General features: G+C 35.4%; 1 protein-coding gene and 1 non-coding gene across 9 annotated transcripts in view; both read left to right on the forward strand.

Annotated features, from left to right (window-relative positions):
- Positions 1-23,293, forward strand: part of SENP6 (SUMO specific peptidase 6) — a 129,095-nt gene that overhangs the window by 37,891 nt on the left and 67,911 nt on the right. For 2 of the 8 annotated variants that reach the window (XM_065911598.1, XM_065911603.1), the window contains 3 exons: positions 7,997-8,139; positions 12,056-12,151; positions 17,062-17,082. In XM_065911598.1, the coding sequence (XP_065767670.1) occupies positions 7,997-8,139; positions 12,056-12,151; positions 17,062-17,082 (260 nt within the window). Of the gene's footprint in view, positions 1-7,996; positions 8,140-12,055; positions 12,152-17,061; positions 17,083-23,293 lie in introns of those variants that run through there. The other 6 variants (XM_065911605.1, XM_065911606.1, XM_065911599.1 and 3 more) reach the window with 5 other exon arrangements.
- LOC136150993 (U6 spliceosomal RNA) lies at positions 22,716-22,819 on the forward strand. The gene has a single exon (XR_010659980.1). It is a non-coding gene; the product is annotated as a U6 spliceosomal RNA (small nuclear RNA).

The raw sequence follows: 23,293 nt of genomic DNA on the forward strand, positions 1-23,293 counted from the left end.
TAAAAGTTGTTAAGTATTTTTTACTGGACCAAGTTATGTTTCTAATTACTAATAAACATGTAATTTATCATTGTTAAACCTATTGTGTAGAGTTATCTTGGAAATGTATTTCTTAAAATGGATGGCGTTGCTGTTTTCTTTCCTTATTCATTTAGTTTATGTATTCATAAATATTAATTGCTATGCTGTAACTTCCAACAGTAATTTTATGTTTTTTTTTTAGATACAAGTACTGAGAAATCTTGGTCACATAATAGATGGATATAGTGATAATTGCTATAGCATTTATCACTCAGTTTTTTCCTTTTGAATTAAATGGCAGAAACCACATAGCAGAAACTTCCTTGGTGGTCCAGTGGTTAAGACTCCTTGCAATGCAGGGCTTCCGGTTCATTCCCCAGTTGGGAGACTAAGACCCCCAGGTGATGTGGGGCAGCTAAGCCTGCATGATGCAACAGACAGCTTGTGTCATAACTGCTGAGCCTGAGTACTCAGAGGCTGCCAGTTCCAGGATTCTGCTGGAATCCTGTGCACTGCGGTGAAGAGCCAGTGCAGCCAAAAGAAAAGAAATCACATAGCAATGTGATGGAAGTTTGAAAGCTTAACATAATTTGTAATCCAGTCTTTAGATTTGTTGTCCTTCTGAATTTGGGGGAAATATATTTAAAAAAAGGCTTTATCAATACTTAATGTGTAGCTAGTAGTTATACTTGTTACTTTTGTTTTAACCAGATGATCTCAGAAATAACTGAAAATATTGACATCTTGCTCGTTAATTGGCCTTTGCCCATATGGTTTTTAAAATATTTTGTTTTTGTATATTTTCTTAAATTTTGGAACTGCATATTTAACTCCTGTGATCTCTGGAAAATGCTTCCACATTACTTACTTGACAAGGCTGATCCATAGTATAGGCAGTCAGTTAAATCAGAAATATTATTGATCTGTAATAAGTAGATTTTTTTTCTGTTTTTATTTCAAATATACATGTTAGTTTCCCTCCTCATGATGACATTTTACCATGGAATTCTAGTAGAAAAATACAGCCTTGGTTTTGACCTGAATTTTTTACCTGGTTGTAATAAATGTGTGCAAATTTCAATTTTTTGGGGGGTGGGGAAGGGCTTTCTTTTCGTTCTCACATGATTTTTTTCTTTGAGGCAGTGCTTTTCTTGATAATAACTAAAGTAGAGATATAAAGTCATTAAATGAAAATTTTCATCACTTTTGCTTTTCCATTTTGCATTATATTAAATAGTTATATTAAGAAAATCCTAATTTGGTCCAGAATACTGTTTTTAACAGAAATATATATAAAACAGGGAAAGATAGGAAACTCTACTATAGTGCCAAAAGAGGTTCCAGATACCAGTATTTAGAAATGTTCTTTTCATGAGGTTTTTAGACTCTTAATGTAAGTGAGAATTATGTCTTTTGTAAAGTGGAAGAAGTTTACTGTGAAAGTGAAGATGGGAAAGGAGATATTACATGATGCCTTTTCTACAGATAGGTTTTAAAGTAAATCAATTTTAAGAAAGTGTTAAAGTGGTTGTTGTTGTACAGTCACTAAGTCGTGTCCAAACTTTTTTGCGACCCAGTGGACTGCAGCACGCCAGGCTTCCCTGCCCTTCACTATCTCCTGGAGTTTGCTCAAATTCAGAGTCGGTGATGCGATCTGACCATCTCATCCTCTGTTGCCCCCTTTGCCTTCAGTCTTACCCAGTATCAGGGTCTTTTTCAATGAGTCACCTTTTTGTGTTAGGCTGCTAAAGTATTGGAGCTTCAGCTTCAGCATTAGTCGTTTCAATGAATATTCAGGACTGATTTTCTTTAGGACTTGACTGGTTTGATCTTGCTGTCCAGGGGACTCTCAAGAGTCTTCTGCAGCACCACAGTTAAAAAGCAGCAGTTCTTTGGCGCTCAGCCTTCTTTATGGTCCAAGTCTCACATCTGTATATGACTACTGGAAAAACCATAACTTTGACTATATGGACCTTTGTTGGCAAAGTGATGTCTCTGCTTTTTAATATGCTGTCTAGGTTTGCATCACGTTTCTTCCAAGGAGCAAGCATCTTTTAATTTCATAGCTGCAGTTACTGTCTGCAGTTATTTTGGAGCCCAAGAAAATAAAATCTGTCACTGTTTCCACTTTTTTTCCTTCTGTTTTACATGAAGTGATGGGATTGGATGCCATGATCTTCGTTTTTTGAATGTTGAGTTTTAAGCTAGCCTTTTCACTCTTCACTTTCATCAAGAGGCTCTTTAGTTCTTCTCTTCCTGCCATAAGGGTGGTGTCCTCAGCATATCTAGGGTTATTGATATTCCTTCCGGCAATCTTGATTCCAGCTTGTGCTTCATCCAGCCCAGTATTTCGCATGATGTACTCTGCATATAAGTTAAATAAGCAGGGTGACAATATACAGCCTTGATGTACTCCTTTCCAAATTTGGAACCAGTCCATTATTCCATGTCCAATTCTAACTGTTGCTTCTTAATCTGCATACGGGTTTCTCAGGAGACAGATAAGGTGGTCTGGTATTCCCATCTCTTTGAGAATTTTCCAGTTTGATCCACAGAGTCAACGGCTTTAGTGTAGTCAGTGAAGCAGAAGTAGATGTTTTTCTTTCTCTGTGCTCCAACAGATGTTGGCAGTTCAGTCTCTGGTTTCTCTGCCGTTTGTAAACCCATCTTGTAAAATTTCTCAATTCGTGTACTGCTGAAGCCTTGCTTGAAGGATTTGAGTATTACCTTGTTAGTGTGTGAAATGAGCACAGTTGTACAGTAGGAGTTGATTTTCTTAAAATGATCCGTATCTGTTTGTTCCTCAGAAAGTCTTAGTGTAAAAGAAAGTCTTTTTAATGGTGTGGATAATATGTAGGTCCTTATGGATCATTGGTTTAAACTAATGTAGCCCCTTTACTATATTTGAAAATGAGTGTAGAATTAGGAGAAAGCCTTTGCTTTGGTCCAAAGTGTTTTAGTATTCTTCCCCTTCTCTTTCACAGAATAATCTCTTTGCCTTTGAGTTCCTGCAGTTTCATTGTGCCTCTTTATATAAAGAATGCATATTTTTTATTAATTCTGAAAAAATTTTGGTCATTATCTAGATATTGCATTTCCTCATTTTTTCTGGAACTAATTTTATTAGGTATAATTAGACCATCAATTTTTTTCATGCCCTTTAATGTATATTTTATGTGTAAAAGAAAAAAGATAAAGGGCAAAAAAAAAATCATTCCTGTACCATGTTCTATATAATTTCCTCAGTTGTGTCTTCCAGTTCGCTTTTATCTTCAGCTATACCTAATCTGCTGTTTAGTCATTCATTTCTTTTTCTTTTTTTAAAAAAAATTTAAATATAATTTGTAGAACTATTGATTCTCTTTTATGATTTTATGTTTTTCATAGTGTTTTGTTCTTTCTGTACTGTTTCCATTTCAATTTTAAGAATTTCAGAACCTTCAACATATATTTTTAATGTCTTTAATCATTTAATAAATTCTTTTATACTGTCTTATTTTCTGAAATTCTTAGATGCTCAATTTCCTGAATACTTCTTTGTTTTTTTTTAATTGTTGTGATGTGCGGTAAGCTTGGGTGGAAGATACACATGTTGGTAACTTTTGCACATTTAGCAGTCCCAATGAAATAATCATATAGCAAAATATGTATTGTTAATAGTGTTCTAGATGGTAGCGAGCAAACCAGACATGTTTCTTACTCCCGTGGAGCTTGTATCCTGATAACTGGCTGTTATTAGTTATTAATGATTAGTGCTACGATGCAAGGATTAGCAGACCAAGACTCCCAGGCCAGATCTGCCCACAGCCTACGGTCTGTGACTTAGAGCACATGTGCGTTCAGTTGGCCAGTCGCCTGTCACTCTTTGCAACTCTGTTGACCGTGACTTGCCAGGTTCTTCTGCCCATGGAATTTTGCAGGCAAGAATACTGGAGTGGGTTGCCGTTTCCTCCTCCTGGGGCTCTTCCCGAAGCAGGGATCAAACCTGGGTCTCCCACATTGCAGAAAAATTCTTTACCACTGAGCCATCAGGGAAGCCCATATTAAAGTAGTTTGAATATCAGATTTTAGGTCTGCATATAACTATAGGATGGTTGTGAGAATTCTGAGACTATATAATCCACCTAGGGCTTTTCGTGTGGACTCTTTGCGACCTGTGAACTGTAGCCCACTAGGCTCCTCTGTCCATGGGATTCTCCAGACAAAAATACTGGAATGGGTTGCCATGCCCTCCTGCAGGGGATTTTGCAGACCCAGGGATCAAACCCATGTCTCTTATGGCAAGTGAGTTCTTTGCCACTAGCGCCACCTGGGAACTGAGGGTTAGAGGGGAAGGAAAATTAAAGTTTTCGGGGGGCCTTTAGACTGAGTTGGGGCTTCCCTCATATCTCAGTTGGTGAAGAATCCTTCTGCAATGCAGGAGACCCTGGTTCGATTCCTGGCTTGGGAAGATCCCCTGGAGAAGGGCTAGACTACCCACTCCAGTTCTGGCCTGGAGAATTCCATGACTGTCTAGTAGAGTCCATGGGGTTGCAGAGTCACACAGGACTGAGCAACTTTGACTTTCACTTTTAGACTGAATAGTAGCTAATCCATAAGATGGTCATTAATGGCTCGAACTTTACTTGTTTACACCTTTTCTCCCATTAATTTGATGTAGATTACCAAGAATACGAGTAAAATGAAAGAAAATAAAAATTATTACATAAAGAAAAGTAGATATGCCATGCATCTGAAATAATTTATATGTTGTATTTTAATTCAACAGATATCTCTTAAATTTTCTGGCAACTGTAATTGTGTACTGTAGGTTTGTAATTGTGTGAGAAGAGAATCTTTTACAAATTTACATCCTGTGATTCTCCTATGGTGTGACATTCCCCCTGCCTCCACCCCCTGCAAACTACTTTCTAAGTGTAACAGATGGTAAGGGCCCTTTCCTAAGGCAATTTAACAATACACTAAATGTTTTTCATGAGTTATCTGCAAAACTGAAAGTACTATTTGTCTTATTGCTGACTGTGTATAGCTTTTGATAGTAGCCTGTTGGTAGCAGAATTGGGAAATTTAAGGATTTGTCTTATGCAAATCTTGCTTTAATGATGAACTTTGAGTTGCCTATTGCTGTGCCTAAATATTTTCTTAAAAAGGAAATTTGAAAATGTTTTAGCACTTAGTCAGAAATATGGTTGAATTTGCTGAGTTAAGTGCCTGTATATTGAGTAAGATAATTTTGGGTTAACCACTTTTTCAGAGGAAGGATTAGCTTTCTACATTTATTAACATATAAAGAAATTTTTATTCCTTTGATTTTGAGATGTTATGATTTTGAGTGTTAACTTGGAATAACATAGTTTGGGTTTGTCTCTTCTTGTTAAGAATTAATATCTGTAATTATATTTCCCTAATTTATAGTATTTATATTTCTGCAAAATGAAGTGAAAGTCACTTAGTCGTGTCTGACTCTCTGTGACTCCATGGACTGTAGCCTGCCAGGTTCCTCTGTCGATGGAATTCTCCAGGCAAGAATACTGGAGTGCGTTGCTATTCCCTTCTCCAGGGGATCTTCCAAACCCCGGAATTGAACCCAGGTCTCCTGCATTGCAGGCAGATTCTTTACCATCTGAGCCACTAGGGAAGCCCACATTTCTGCAAGTAGCACTGTAAAAACTTCCTTATATGTAGTGTAGTATGGGAAAGCATAGGGTTTGTTGTCAATATTTTGTTCAAATCCATTTAACTAGTTTAGACAAGTTACTTTGCTTTCTATGCTCGGTGATCTTTAATAACCTAGGAACAGATTTCTCATAAAGTTTAAGTGATACATGGTGAAGAGATTTTGTTGGAGAAAGAGAACTGAAGTGGGAAATTTGAGCATATTAATCCTGTCATTCAGTTGAGTAGTGTCAAGTAATTCGCCTGATATTTTAGGTGTAGCTTCTGAATGCCAGTCTGAAGAACTACTGAAATGTGTAAAATATGCAGATTAAGTGAGATATTGAGTATAAAATAATTACCATAATGCCTATCTGTGTGTGTGTGTGTGTGTGTGTGTGTGTGTGTGTGTGTGTGTGTGTGTGCGCGCGCGCGCGCGCGTGATCAGTTGGGTCTGACTCTTTGAGACCCTGTGGGCTGTAGCTCAGAAGGTTCCTCTGTCCATGGGATTATCCCAGCAAGAATACTGGAGTGCGTTGCCATTTCCTCCTCAAGGGGTCTTCCTGAACCCAGGGATCGAACCCACATCTCCTCAGTCTCCTGCATTGGCAGACAGATCATTTACCACTGAGCCACCACCTCGGAAGCCAAATGGCATAAGCAGTCATTTATTTGTTGTAATTATCCGTATATGGAGGGGTGAAATTAAATGGTTAGTCTGTAATGGAAATGTCTCAGGATGTTTTTGGCATGTGCACACTGCTGTATTTATTTTTGACTGTGCTAGGTCTTTTTTGCTGCATAGGGCCTTTCTCTAGTTGTGGTGAGGGCGGGCCACTCTTCATTGAGGTGCACAGGCTTGTCATTGCGGTGGCGTCTCTAGTTGCCGAGCACAGGCTCTAGGCACATGGATATGGTAGTTGCAGCACATAGGCTTAGTAGTTGCCACTGCTCTAGGGCCTGCAGGCTTCAGCATTTGTGGCTCAGAGGCCCCTTTTCAGCAGTATCTATGAAACCTGGGGACTTGTTAGAAATGCATATTCTCTGGCTCATCCCAAACCTACTGAATCAGAATAAACTGTAAGGGTTGGGCACAGCAGTTTGTTTTAACAAACCATCCAGGTAGTTCATCTAGATTTACTCTAAAATCTAAACTTCAACTGGAGATTGAGATGAATGGAAGCTGGATTTATAGTTCAAATTCAGCCTTGCTGCTGCTGCTGCTCAGTCACTTCAGTCGTGTCCGACTCTATGCCACCCCATGGATGGCAGCCCACCAGGCTCCCCCGTCCCTGGGATTCTCCAGGCAAGATCACTGGAGTGGGTTGCCATTTCCTTCTCCATTGCGTGAAAGTGAAGTCGCTCAGTTTTGTCCAACTCTTAGTGACCTCATGGACTGCAGCCCACCAGACTCCTCCATCCATGGGATTTTCCAGGCAAGAGTACTGGAGTGGGGTGCCATTGCCTTCTCTGAATTCACCCTTAATTTACTCTTATTCATATATCCTCATTCTGATTTTGAGGTGTTTTAAGAGGCAGTCCATACTTGGTCGACGCTGAACTCTACTCTTGTCTCCCCAGCTCTGTGACTCTGCTGGGTGTTCAGCTTAGCTTCTCAGCCTCTCATCTTCTGCAGCTCCAGACAGTGCATCTTCTGGAGACAGCAGGTGTCTCGGAAAAATAAGAATCTGGGCTTAGACTTCTGAGTTTCTTGTCACTGTCACTTAATTCTTCACTGCCTTGGTATATCCCAGGTGCTTCAAACAGTTTCTTTTTTTAAAAAATTTATATTTTGTCCAGCTTTTCTAGTTTTCAGAGAGTAGAGGGAAGATTTAGCCACTTAGCTTGTCTGTCGTCATCATAATTAAAGGAGTCCAAAGTACGTGGCTGTGACAGATTAGGAAGTAAGAAACTGTCTCAAGGAGGAGAAAGTGTTAAGCAATGTTTAAAATAGATCTTTTGGGGGTTTTGTAGTATTCATATGCCTGAAAACAAAAACAGTCCTGGCACAATGAACTCCTCACAAAAAGACTTTCTTTAGTGGGAAAATTGTTTTTTTTCAAGTGAATTTTTAGGTTTCTATGGAGATAATTGATTGGCGACGAGGTTATCTTATGACTGTTTTCTTGTAAAAAAAGTAAAAATTTAAGCACTTCAGTTGAAATACTCTTAAGTCTGTGCCGCTGCCACCCCTTCCCCCCATTTCCAATAGCTGGTATATTTTTACTGTTTTTTTTAATAAATGGATTTTCAAATACTTGTTGATAAATTATCTTATTTTGTCGTTTATTGACTCTAACATTTATGGGTCTTTTTACAGTTAAATCGTCAATCTGAAATTGTTGCTACTAGTTCTGTTGATCCCTGGAAGACATGTGCAAGACGAAACAAGATTGAAAGTTTAAAACCTTTGAGAGGCAACGCAATTGGACTTAACATGTTGAGCAACAATAAGAAATTGAGGTATAGGCTCTTTACCATGCGTCCCTACAGAAAAGATGAACGTTTGACGCCAGAAGCTAATCGGCCGCGTTGGTCAATCAACCCAACCTTTGCCTTTTGTTGTCAGTTTGTCAGTAGAGCCAAGAGATAGAATGGCCCTCGTGTGTGAATTCTTTGCTTTGAATTTTGGGAATAGGATGGATTGCAGTGATTTCTTGGTTTGGAATAAAAATATTGAAAGGAAAATTTTGGTACATGAGGATTTCGTAAAGTGAACTTGCTTTCAAACAGCAAAATCTTGGTCATAATATTAAAAATCGTGACTCCATTGGGAAATACTTATTGGGATTATCTCAGTGTTGTTGTCATCAGTCACTCAGTTGTGTCTGATGCTTTGCCACCCCATGGACTACAGATTGCCATGATTCTATGTCCTTCACCATCTCCTGGAGTTTGCTCACACTCATGTCCATTGAGTCAGTAATGCCATCCACTCATCTCATCCTCTGTCATCCCCTTCTCCTCCTGCCCTCAATCTTTCCCAGCATCAGGGGTCTTTTCCAGTGAGTCGGCTCCTCACATCAAGTGGCCAAAGTATTGGAACTTCAGCTTCAGCATCAGTCCTTCCAGTGAATCTTCAGAGTTAATTTCCTTTAGGATTGACTGGTTTGATCTCCTTGCTGTCCAAGGGACTCTTATTTATACTCCCTTATTTTCCTTTGTATTTGGAAAGATTCCATATATAAAACAGATCAGTTCCATTTTGGTTTTGAAGAATGCTAATATTTTTTCCTGAATAGTTACCTATCTATTAATTTTGCTTGTGCATCCTTCATTGACCTGAAAGCTTTCATCTTAAGATTAACAAATCAACTTTTACCTTCTGATTCATACTATTTGGATCTTCTAAAAAAATAACTCCTCACTCTTTAAGTCATAAAGATACTTAAGTATACATAAAAATCAGTCAGTTCAATCGCTCATTCGTGTCCAACTCTTTGTGACCCCGTGGACTGCAGCATGCCAGGCCTCCTTGACAATCTCCAACTCCCAGAGCTTACTCAAACTCATGTCCATTGAGTCGGTGATGCCATCCAACCATCTCAACCTCTGTCATCCCCTTCTCCTCCCGCCTTAAATCATTCCCAACATCAGGGTCTTTTCCAGTGAGTCAGTTCTTTGCATCAAGTGGCCAAAGGATTGGAGCATCAGCTTCAGCATCAGTCCTTCCAATGAATATTCAGGAGTGATTTCCTCTAGGATGGACTGGTTGGATCTCCTTGCAGTCCAAGGGACTCTCAGGAATCTTCTCCAACACCACAGTTCAAAAGCATCACTTCTTTGGTGCTCAGCCTTCTTTATGGTCCAACTCTCACATCCATACATCACTACTGGAAAAACCATAGCTTTGACTATCTGAACCTTTGTCAGCGATATGACATCTCTGCTTTTTAATATGCTGTCTAGATTTGTCATAGCTATTCTTCTAAGGAGCAAGCATCTTTTAATTTCATGGCTAGTGTCACCATCCACAGTGATTTTGGAACCCAAGAAAATAAAGTCTAGACTGTTTCACTTTCTTCTCCCATCTATTTGCCATGAAGTGATGGGAGCAGATGCCATAATCTTAATATTCTGAATCTTGAGTTTTAAGCCAGCTTTTCACCCTCCTCTTTCACCTTCATCAAGAGTCTCTTTCATTCCTCTTTGCTTTCTGCCTTTAGGGTGGTGTCTGAGGTTATTGATATTTCTCCCAGCAATCTTGATTCCACCTTGTGCTTCATCTAGCTCAGCATTTTGCTTAATGTACTCTGCATTTACGTTAAATAAGCAGGGTGACAATACACAGCCTTGACGTATTCCTTTGCCAATTTTGAACCAGTTCATTGTTCCATGTCTGGTTCTAACGGTTACTTATTGACCACCATACAGGTTTCTCAGGAGATTGATAAGGTGGTCTGGTATTCCCATATCTTGAAGAATTTTCCACAGTTTGTTGTGATCCACACAGTCAAAGCTTTAGGGTAGTCAGTGAAGCAAAAGTAGGTGTTTTTCTGGAATTCTCTTGCTTTTTCTGTGATCCATCGGATGTTGGCAGTTTGTGATCCCTGGTTCCTCTGCCCTTTCTAAATCCAGTTTGTACTTCTGGAAGTTCTTGGTTCATGTACTGTTGAAGCCTAGCTTGAAGGATTTTTAGTCTTACCTTGCTAGTGTGTGAAATGAGCACAGTTGTATGGTAGTTTGAACGTTCTTTGGTATTGCCCTTCTTTGGAATCGGAATAAAACTGACCTTTTCCAGTCCTGTGGCCGCTGCTGCATTTTCCGAATTTGCTGGCATGTTGAGTGCAGCACTTTCACAGCATCATCTTTTAGAATATGAAATAGCTCAACTGGAATTCCATCACCTCCACTAGCTTGTTCATAGTAATGCTTCCTAAGGCCCACTTGACTGTCACACTCCAGTATGTCTGGCTCTAGGTGAATGATTACATCATTTTCCTTATTTTGGTTATTAATACGTCTTTTGTACAGTTCTTCTATGTATTGTTGCCCGGTCTTCTTAGTCTTAATCTCTTCTGCTTCTGTTAGATCCTTACCTTTTCTGTCCTTTATTGTACCCATCTTTGCATGAAATGTTTCTTTGGTATCTCCAATTTTCTTGAAAAGATCTCTAGTCTTTCTCATTCTATTGTTTTTCTCTGTTTCTTTGCATCGTTCACTTAAGAAGGCTTTCTTATCTCTCCTTGCTATTCTTTGGAACTCTGCATTCAGTTGGGTATATCTTTTCCTTCATTTTTTGCCTTTTTCTTCTCCTTTCTCATCTATTTGTAAGGCCTCCTCAGAAAACCATCTTGTCTTCTTGTATTTCTTTTTTGTGGGCATGGTTTTGGTCACCACAGTGTTATTAACCTCCGTCCATAGTTCTTAAGGCTTTCTATCAGATCTAATCTGTTGAATCTGTTTGTCACTTCCATTGTATAATCATAAGGGATTTGACTTAGGTCATACCTGAATGACCTAGTGGTTTTCTCTACTTTCTTTAAGTCTGAATTTTGCAATAAGGAGCATATGATCTGAGCCACAGTCAGCTCCAGATCTTGTTTGTGCTGACTGTTGTATAGAGTTTCTCCATCTTCGGCTACAAAGAGTAAAATCAGTCTGATTTCTGTATTGACCATCTGGTGATGTCCATGTGTAGATTCTTTCCTTGTGTTGTTCGAAGAGGATGTTTGCTATGACCCGTGAGTTCTCTTGCAGGACTCTCAATGAGGGACTCCTTCTGTTTTCTTTCTCCTTGAGATTTCTTAGTCCACTTCTAGATAGAATTCATCTTTCCTAGTTGCTGTTATAGTGAACCACTGTTACTGATATGATTGGTCTATTGCATATCCCAGAAATAGGATTGAAATCACTGTTTTATTTTTACCTTCTCAGTTTATAGTCAGCTGAGAAACATAAAGGCTAAATAATTTCAAGTCAGTGGAGATTCAAAAGTAGAATTTAGCACTTTTAATTTTTTTTATAATTAGCACTTATTATTTTGGCACATAAGAAAGCTTTGTATATTCATAGTATATAGTTTAAAAGCTTTTTTTCCCCTCAATGGACATTCCTAAATTGAGAAGAAGAAGAAATATATCTAGATTAATTTACAGGAAATATTACAGTGTGAAACATACGTTTAGGATTCCTCATTTCTGTTCTGATGTTCTACTCTTCACCTTCTTTAATAAACTGGATTGGAAACATTTTGGAGACAAATTCAGAAAGTGGAAACTATTGGAAAACTTAACATGGGCAGTGGGTTTATGTATAAAAAAGTTCTTATAAGGAATAAAGTTTTTTGTGTGTGTCCTCAGATTTTAAAGGATGCATTTTTCTTATGTATATGTAATTTTTCCCTGTTTAATTTTTTCTTTGTTTCTTGACTCTGTAGTGAAAATACACAAAATTCATCATTATGTTCTGGAACTGTAAGACGTTTTCCTCATGCTAATGCACAGATAGCAATAGTAAAAACAGCAGCCCAAAGGTAAGGATTCTAATTACCATTGTTTAGTATATACTTATCATCCTCTTTAATAAGAGTTGGTCACTGCCTTTTTTTAAAAAAACCTTTTTTTCTTACTTTCTAGAACTTCACTGTGTTTGCATTGTCTCTAAAGAGATACTCATGTTTCTGGTACAATTCATGCCCTACAAGTTTATTATTTTATATCTACTTTTAAATAAATCAGTCTGTAAATAGAGACATTTTAAGTAAAAGCCATTCTCTTGGATTATGTTCCTGTTAAATTAAGCTGATTTTTACATTTGATAGAGAAGTCTTCAGCTGGTAGTTTAGTTCTGATGAGTCAAGCTATAGTTATTACTTTACTCTCTTTGTAAGGTTTATAAGATTTCATAGTATCAAAGTAAATCACATTGTTAGTTTTAAATGAGAAATTTTTGTGTTTTCATAAATATGACTGTTCTCATTGATTGTGAAAGTACTACTTGAATCTTGAAATAATGCAAGTGATAGTGTAATAGTTGATGTTCTTAAATGCTTTTGAGGTTATTCATAACCATTTTTGGATGGTAATGAAGTTTCAGTTGAATTTCAGTTCTTAGTCAATTTCAGCTGACAAAAAAATTTTTAGGCTCCAACAGTTGCAAAATAATTTATCTCTTTATTTCTTGCATTTTGAATAGTTGCATTAAATTTTTATAGTTAGTAAAACTTAAAGGTTTTTTTAATATGTGCTAGATGTTTGTTTTAAAATATGTACTAGATGTTTTTCTTCAGTTTTTAGACTGCTGATCTAGACTGCTCTTCATTGAGAAAACATGTCCTGACTCTTACCCTTGCTGTATTTGCTATAACATAGTTTCAACTTAAAAATCTTAAATTTTTCTCATACTTTAGCATTATAAGAAAATCTTTTCTTTGCCTAAATATATTATTTTTCATAGTTTTAATATAAGATGTTTTAGAAATTCAGCTAAGAAGATGGACAAATTACTATACATACCAAAAAATTAACTTGCCTTATAAATCAAGCTCTGTGGCCTACACGTAGCACCATATGAGAAGAAACAATAAAAGGAAAGTAATTAAGGAGAAGAAAGAAGTTTAGAAGGATAGACACACTGTTTCTCTTATGCTGATCACATTGATATAATTCATCACTGAGAAAAATCTACTTTCTATTCTCAAAATGAGGTATAAGTTGAAATACTAATTTATAATCAAGTGATGTATTCTACAACCAAAATTATTACTGGTTTAGAAGTTATCTGTTAGTTTAGAATTATTTACACTATGCTTTATTCTCCCCATCACGCCTTTCTTCATTGATAATGTTAAAAATTGATATCAGTTTGGGAATTGGCTTGTGAGTTTTTTTTTATTCTATGTCATGGCACCTCTTATACCTTGCCATGTATAAGGTATACATTACCTTATACATTATGCCCCTGTATAAAAAATTAGTTTCTGTTAATAGGAGTGGTATTTATTAGTAGAATAATGTTTCTTAGAAAAATTAAAAACCTGTTTTAATTTGTATTTAAAAAACTATCCTGAGTGAAAATACAGAGTGAAGAACAAGTAGGGGCATTAAAGAAAACTGTGAAGTGTCATGTCTACAGGACAGATTCTCCTTATGTTTCTCTCTCATGGAATAAATATTTCTTAGTGCTACTGCAGTGTGACTGTCATTAAAAAGATTTTGACATACAAACACCAGTCAACTGAGAGTTTTCCCAGTTTCCTTTCTTCAAAAGTTTTCAGTGATTTTATGCTACATACCTATGGCTCAGTGAGTAAAGAATCCACCTGCAGTTCAGGAGACACAAGAGACGCAGGTTCATTCCGTGGGTTGGGAAGATCCCCTGGAGGAGGAAATGGCAACCCACTCCAGTATTCTTGCCTGGAAAATCCCATGGACAAAGGAGCCTGGCAGACTAGAGTCCAAAGGGTTGCAAAGAGTGGAACACGATTAAGCATGCAGGATGCTACATATATGTACCTACATACATAGGTACAGAGTAGTCAAAGAAGAGTATGACAGTTTTTTCCTTAAAACTCAAGTTTGGTTAGGGTAGAAGACAGAGTAACAAACAAATGTTTACCTGGTGAGTACAGTGTAGCCAATATACAAAGTATGTGTAGTACTATTTATAGCAGTGAAAAATTCACAAAGAAAGTATTAAAGAAGCTTTTGAGTGTTTTGGCTAGAAGAGAACACTCCATGGGGTAGAAACCACGTCTTCAATGGGCATGAAAAAAGCCTTCACCCAAGATGATAGCTAGCAAGCTTTTGGTTTTAATTAGTGTAGTGTTGGCACAATTGTCAGGCCTGAGATATGTAAAAGCACACTGGCTTTTACAGTTTCACCTAATTTTTCTTATTTTCTCACTTCTGATTTGAATCTAAAGGCAATGTCACTAGTTAGTAATTCACACACATAATCCATGCCTCCTGGGGTGAGTGGTGTAACCTGTCTCTTAAGTAAATCAGACCTAGATTTTGAATAATTTGTAAGATATTGAAGTAAGTACATCACACCTTTTTAATCTAAAAGAAAGAAGTGTTAAAGTATCAGATCAGATTAGCTACTGTTTGGAAGATATTATGGGTGCGTCTGGTTTCTTATTGTTATTCCAAATGCTAATTAATATTTAAAAGATAGGTTGTTTATATACTAGCAATGATGCAGATAGTATAGAAAAAAATGAAATGCAGAAAATTAAAATCTTTATAACTGTACCATCTCCACTCCTAACTTTAACCAGACTTGGAAAAAGAGCTTATTTATTGATTTATGTTTTGTATACATATTCGCCTTTTTTTTTTTTTTTTTTTTTTAAAGCTAGGTAGAAAGACGTAAAAAGACCCTAGGGGAACATGAATGTTTACAAAAGCATATATAATTCATAAATGGGAAAATGGCTCCTGGAGTGAGCAAGATTTCATTATTAATGAAAAGTACCACTTTGACCAAATTGAAGTCCAAAATCAATTTTTTCATAGATAACCAGAATCAATCAGCTTGTTTTCTTTTTGAATTTTAAGAGCAGAAGTAGTCCAAAAGGAACATTAAGTCAACAGTTTTACGAAGTCTTACATTACCAATAATGGCTTCCTGTCTCATTTTTTAAAAACTTTATTCCTTCTTTTATTCCTTCTTTCTCTTTCAATATATAAGCTCTTCTAGGGCAGGGCTTGATAATAAACACATATTGAGGTGAAGAGTATTAGAAAACTACCCTAACTCTAAGTTAAACATCATACAAAATGCATTTTTTTCAAGTGTAAGAGACGTGAACACGAATGTATATATTTTTGGGTTTTGTTGTCTTCCTGACTCCTTTGGTTTATTGGAAAGAACCAAGCCCATTTCTTCTGTTTCTGCTGTGTTTTCTGCCTCTTTCTTTTACTGTCTGTGGTACCGAATTCTTCTCAGTGAGAGCTCTGGGCACAACAGTGTCGATTAGGAAATGACTAGATTAGGCATTAACGCCTGAGTTTTGGTTTTCATTTTACTTTTTCTAAAAATGTAACACCACAAGAAATAAATAAGGACAGACAGATTGAGCTTTTACATTTACATTTTGTTTCACTTTTATAGGTTTATGATAGATAATTTTCCTTCATTTTTCTGTCATTTGTCCAATATAAATTTATCTTATACAGGTTATCACATTTTTTAAATAACAGAAGTAAAATTTCAAATATGGTATTCATGTAAGTTTGTAATAATTCTTTTCCTTATCATTAAAATTTGTTTTAAAGAGATAAGTGTTTCTTTCAATGTTATTTATGTAAAACCAACTTACCATATTATTTTTTCTTAATTTGCCAGGACTGAATGGATATTTTGCTTGTATGCTTCACATGATAGGAATTCAGGAGTTAATATGGGGATTCAGAAATTTTTGTTAACTATGTTTTGCTTACAGTTCTGAATATTTAGTTTTCTTTGTAATAGGAATAATTGTAGAATGTGACTCTTATTCTAAATTGAGGGTTTTATAAAAACCCTTGAGTAATTGATGTTGATAGCTTTTTAAATTTTCCATGAACTGTGTAAAAGGGTGGACCTTTTATACTTTGGACTTCTGATTAGAGGCCACGATTTTTAGTCCCAGGGTTTTTTCTAGTGTCCCCAGCCATATAGTATATTTGTATTTAATATAAAGCTTTTGTGGAAAAGTTTCAACCTTAAATTTTTATTGTTTTTTTTTTTTTTGCTCAGAAGCAAATACAGTTGGACTTCTGTAACTGGAGGTTGCACATCTGTGGATACAACCAACCCCAGATAAAAAATATTCAAAGAAAAAATTCCAGAAAGTTCCCAAAACCAAAACTTGAATTTGCTGGTGCTTGCAACTGTTTATATAACATTTACATTGTATTAGGTACTATAAATAATTTAGAAATGATTTGCTGTATATGGGAGGAAATACCATACCCTTTTACATAAGGGACATGAGCACCCACCGTTTTGGTATCTGCATGGGATCCTAGAACCCGTCCCATACAGATAACCATGGGACTACTGTAATCACACCTGATAACAGGATTGGGACCTCTAAAAATTGTATAGCTTTTAGAAAATAGTATTGTTCCTTGGAGACTATTGCTGTAACCACTCTAAATAACACACATCCTCAAATGTTATATCGTTAAATCTCTTTCAAGAATTTTTTGATCTTTATACATCCTTTTTTCTTCTTTAAATATGTTTAGATATAAATTAATTTCTGTACTGACAAAAGTTGAAAACCAGTTTACATATCTGACAGGATTGAAAGCACTAATATATAACATATGTGATGTGTTTAAAACAAGTAAATCATAGTTTTGCTTTATTGACTGCAGTTACTAAAACTACAGTGATATATCAAAAATGAGGTCTTGCCTCTTACATTTTTTTTCTTTTTCATGTTTTAAGCAGTCTGGACCAAAAGGAAAGGTAAGCTTAATATTGATGAAATTAGAGCATGGATACAACAGAAAATATCATATTATTTATATGCTTTGAAAAATCACTGAATTAGAGTTCATCATTAGGCTTATTAATTATTTTAATCAAAGGAAACATTAATAGCACACCATGATATTTGCCTTACGTGAGTAATATTTCACCGTAATTCTCAACATACGTTTTTCCATGAATGATTATTATATGTTTATACTGATGTGTAACTACTTTAAAGTATTTCAGGATCTTAGTAGTAAAGTTATTTTCAGTTCCATAATATAAATATTTCTTGTTGTAGCTTACTGATAATATTTTTGCTTAATATTTTATTAGAGTGAGGTGAAAAATTGAGAAGAATACCTTAAGCTTGGAGTTAAAACTCTATTCTGACCCAAAAATTTGTGACAGAATTTTATGATCCTTATTTGTTCCCTTTGTAATAATTCTAGCAGACATATCATCCTTTAGCAGAAATGTTGAATAATGTAAATAACATAGAAACAAGTTTTTAAGAACACATTTCTTTGAATAGTGAAATGATTGTAGTTGTTTTGAAACAAATGCCCTTAAGAATAGCATTCTCCTCAATGTGTATATGTGAAAATTTTTGTGCATGTGCGTATCTTTTTTTCTTGCTTCCCTGAATCTCAAGAACCTTTTATGAATTCTCCCCTCCCAAAACAGGTAAACAGCCCTTGTATTAAGCCAATACTTTTGTGTCATTGGTGATAGTCAAAAGAAGGGACATTCTATAATTTGATTTAATTATGTGACTTTGACTGTATAATTTTGTTTAAAGGTGTAGAGGAAGCAAAGAGGACAACTTAGAGTATTTTGTAGAATGCTATATATTTCATCTTACTTCATGAACACCAAGTTCCTGAATTATAAAGGTGATTCTGTCAGCAAAAGATTTAGGCATATTATTTTATAATTCTGAAATACCTCACAGTTCTTATATGTTTTAAATGAATGGGTTGTGCAGATATTTTATTACTTATCTCCTGGAAAAGAAAATTTATTTTTCGATTTCTCTTTGATTAAATTATTATTTCTTGTGAGATATAGATTTTATGTCTTTAAAATTTTTAACTCATAAGTGACTCATTTTGGAGGGAAGACCACTAATAAGATGTTTTTAATAAAATTGCTGAAGAATACACATTAGATAACTATACAGTCACACATGAACCAGACTGTTGTTTTATAGAAATAGACATTGCTTCCTGTGTGTTATAGTAGGTAAAATGCAGGTATTGTTATATTATCAGAATAGTATAGAGCTTATTCTCTTTCTCCCAGTAGCCTTGGAGGGTTAAACTGATTTTTCTCCCCACTGATTTGGCTTCTTATGCATATTTCTGTTGTGGAAATTTATTCACTGATACATTCAGCAAATATTTTAGTGACTCTGTGTGCCAAGGCACTCTTCTAGGAGCAGACAGAAGTTCCTACCCTCTTGGAGCTTATATTCTTGTTCGAATAATAGTGGAATAGGAATCAAAAGGTATAGAATTAAGTAAGCAGCATTACCAGTAGGCATATAACTTACTCTAAAATGGGAATAATGATATTTGCCCAATTTTGAAGCAGATTTGTGAAGAACAAATGAGATAATTATTTGAAAGTGACATATATTCTGTAAAGTTTGAAATATCTATAATGGATACTGAAATTCTTTGTCTTTTGTACCAACATTACTGTCAGGGACTAGCATAAAGCAGCAGGTATTTATAAAATACATACATAACACTGGAGTGCTTTATTTAGCACCTTTGTTACTGTTAGGTTCAATTTAGTCCATTAATCCTTTGGATTCTCACCTAAAATTCTCACCTAAAATTTTATCTTTGTCAGAGTTAAGCTGAGAAATTTTCTGTCAGTAGATTTTACTCTGGAGCTTTTTTTTCACATAAGCCTTTCCCCCTGCCTTCTTATTGGCAAAGTCACATCTTTTTCTGACCTTTGAAGAGTGATAGAAAATCTTTTATCTTTATCCCTTAACATATCCCTTAACTAAATGATTGCTTTACAAGCGGATAGCTTATCTAATAAATGAAAGATAGGGAGTTGTGAAAGGTTAAACTATATACTGGGCACAATGAGGTATATTTTAGGTTTGAAACCAAGCTGGAATAAATAATAAACAATGATTTTAAGGTCCAGAGCTTTCAAACTTTAAAAAATTGCTGCCATTTTTCTTTGTGAGTGACATTGGTGGCTTAAGTGACTTCTTTTCTGACTCTTGGACAGTGGGTTGTGAATACAGTGTACATGCTGGCACCAGCAACCTGGAATACTTAATTTGGTATTAGAACTCCCCCCCCCCCCCCCATAAATAGACTGTTGACCCATTATGAAATGAGCATGTAGTAATTTCAAAAGTTTTAAAAATATTTTATTATAAATAGTATGTTCATATTATACAGAATTTTGAAATAACAGAAAGGTACAAACGTGAAAAGAATGTAGTAAAAGAATATGAAACACTAGACATGTTTATTTAAATATGGGGTATGTTTGAAAAGACAACTGTTACAATGAAATATTTTATAATTTTTAAGAAGTTCTTAAAATAGAAAATACATCACTAGCATCTTTATACATTTCTTTTACAATATTTTTTCCTGTGTCTTTTAAGTATATCTAACAGGGGGTCATAATAAAAGTACTGCTGCATATTGTGAATTTGGCTTCTAAAAATGATTTTTAATGATCACATACTAGCTTGTCCTGCAGGTATACATAATTTATTCACCCATTAGCCCATGTCTGGGTGTGTTTCACTGTTGCGTATGACACATTGATGAACAACTTTGTATGTAAATTTCTAAATACGTCTCTTAAGATAAATCTCTGGGAAGGAGTCTTTGCAAATACTTTTAATGCTCTTGATAGGTACTGCCAAATTGTTTTGCAGACAGGTGTTACCAATTTATATTAGCCTTATAAAATACTATCTTGATATCTGAGAAATAAGAGTATAGCAAGATACTAGATTGTAAGACTAATAATAAGGTTTTTTTAATTCACTCTGATCAATTGAAGTATATATTGAAAAGACCAAAAATATTCAATAATAAAATTAATGATGTATAGCTCCCTTGTAAATGTACCTAAAGAACCTGATTTGAGGTATATATTTGGTTCCTGGTTGATTATTTGATAGCGTTGCTCCTTAAGATAAATTTAATGGAATTTTAGTCAGAAATCCTGTTGACTGTTACTTTAGGAAATTTGACCAATTGACTCAAGTTTATTTCGAAGAGTAAATATTGGAGAAGAGCAAGTCTTAATTTTGTAAAAAGAGTAAGTGAGGGAAGAGAAGAATGATACGCCTTGACACATAATAAAGCTTACTGTGAGGAAAACAGTGGTTGAAATATGGAAACATTAGAAAAGGTCTAAAAAGGAAGTAGGACAGTAAACAGACCAGAGAATACAGGTGTGTTCAACTTCCAGCTAGCCTGTTTAATCAATAAAAGCTTAGTTTACCATGCCTGAATTATATTCTTTTCACATAGGCTGATATTTTGAATTCCTTTGTGGTGGCTGCATGGTAGCCAGTGGCTCAGTTTTGACATTGTCGTCCTTGTACTGCAATATTTAGATAATTGTTTGACCTGATAAATACACTTCCAATTACATACTGCCTTTTAGTTACATACATTTATTCCTTCCAACTATTTATCAAGTGGCTGTTATGTTCTAGGCATAAGAATATAGTGATAACAAAACAGGCAAGACCTTGGTTTTCCTGTAGTTTACATTTTGATGGGCAAAAACTGATAATGAATAAGTAAAGCACCTAATAATAAGTTCTGTATTTAAAAGTACATTTGAAAAAAAAATATAGTTGGATGATGTGATATAATGTGACAATATGATTTCTTTAGATGTCCAGAGAAACTCCAGCTACAAAGCTAACATTTAACCAAGAACTGAATGTAAACTCAGATACAGTGATCATAGAGATGGCTTCTTCAGATAGGAAAGAGGTGGTGCTAAGATGTTAATGCTGGCATGAGTTTGGTATGTTCAGAGAACAGAAAAAAGGAACTTGTGGCTGGAACTTGGGGAGCAAAGGGGAAAATGTTATGAGGATTGGTTTAGTAAGGTCAGCTAGAACCCCTAGATCATTAAAAGACTTTGTAAGATGATCTCAAGAGTTTGAGTTTTACATTGGTGCACTCACTGAAAACTTTCAGTGCATTTTAGGTAGAGAAATGTTACTTACTACCTGATAAATATCTGAGATTTTTTAAAAAATAGTCTTTTATGTATGATTTATGTGGTATTTAATTGAGGCTAAGCTTGTTTCACTTACCAAATAGAATATCAGTAATAATCTTTGTTCAAAACTGTTAAGAGCTCAGCAAAGTCTAGGAATTAGGTAGAAAGACATAGGTAAAAGGAATCTTATGGCTTTTCTTGGGAGAGGGATTAAATGGGATAGGATGGGGAAGTGAAAGGATTTTAAAGATCTTTATGTCTTTGGGATGTGTAGAATATCTTGCTTGAGGAAATAGTTGGAATCTTGATAACATGTTAATGAACATAGTGTGCAATTGAAATAAGAGTTGAGACAGGGAAGGTAACTATTGTATTTGTTAAATTAACCAGAGGAGAAAAAAAAAAAGTGAAAAGTTATTGTGGGGACTTCCCTGGTGAGCCAGTGACCTAAGGCTCCACAATCCCAGTGCGGGGGGCCTGGGTTCAATCCCTGGTCAGGGAACTAGATCCCACATGCCTCGGCTAAGACACATCGCAGCCAAATAAATAAATTTAAAAAGAAAGAAAAGTAATTGTGTAAGTCAGTAAAAATAGGAAAAAAGAGGAAAGAATGAAACAAATATAAAGAACTACTAACTCATAAGATAAGCTGAAAGGAAAACATGAAGTTTATCAGCTGCAATTTAATAATTGTGATTAGGTTGAATATATTTATTAAAAGACAAATCTGTTGTATTAAACTCAGCTGTATCATACTATTTATAAGAATCAGCTCCTAAAATAATGGTTTGGAAATAAAGGGTCTCTTGACTCCTAGAGTCAAAAGAGATGCAAACAATATGGCAGAAACCAACAGATTATTATAAAACAATTACCCTCCAATTAAAAATAAGTTAAAAAAGATGCAAACAAAAGGAAAGCTTCAGTAGAATTTTAGCAACAAATGAGACCAAATTAAGGATTAGAAGCACTAAATAGGATAAAGGAGTGCATTTCATAATGGACATACTCTGAGAAATGAATAAAACTCCCCTAAAATTTAAAATGCAAAAAAGTTTTTGGTTAGAGTACAACTTTGGGAAATTTTAATAAATCTTCAAAAATTTTAAGTTTAAACATAAGTTTGGAATAATGGATCTTAATGGAAAATAGACATTTAATTTTTGTTACAGAAGTTTACATCCTTTGCGATCAGTTACAGCAGTGGAACAGTTTATAAAGTGAGTTTATTAAAACCAACTAAAAATAAACCAGCACTCAGATCCTGGTTTCTAATATTCTAATAAAAGGAACATGGAGAAATGGCTGATTCTAGGGATGGGTTAGGGAAAACAAAAAAAATAATCTTAGAGTATCTTGTAGTATCAGAATCCAATTCAAAAAACCAAAAGGTGCTTACTTCAACAACACATACACTAAAATTGGAACAGTACAGATATTTTCATGGCGCTTGTACAAGGATAACATGCAGATTGGTGAAGCATTCCATATTTCTGTAAATTTTATGTATATTTTATCAGAATTAAAAAGGTGAGGTCACAGGAAAGGAACACAAGAGCCAACTGAAAGAGCTCCCAAGGGCCAGAACCAAAACAATTGGATTATAACCTAAAATATAAATATCCATTGGTGATACTGGTATAAATGATTGAATAAGTGATTTACTTACTGAACTAATGTAAAATTTTTGAAAGCTGCATAAAATGAATTGGGTGAAATTGACAGCTGTTTGCTACAGAAGAATTCCAAATAAATAATGTGTGTAGACACTCCCCTCTTCAGGAAGAAGTAGAGTTGTTTAGTTGCCAGGTTGTGTCCAACTCTTTCGAAACCCCATGAACTATAGCCCACCAGGCTTCTCTGTCTACCAGATTTTCCAGGTAAGAATACTGGACTGGGTTGCTAATTCCTTCTTCAGGGGGTCTGACCCAGGATCAAACCTGCGTCTCCTGCATTGTGGATTCTTTAC

The sequence above is a fragment of the Muntiacus reevesi genome, chromosome 19, assembly GCF_963930625.1.
Source record: "Muntiacus reevesi chromosome 19, mMunRee1.1, whole genome shotgun sequence".
Lineage (NCBI taxonomy): Eukaryota > Metazoa > Chordata > Mammalia > Artiodactyla > Cervidae > Muntiacus > Muntiacus reevesi.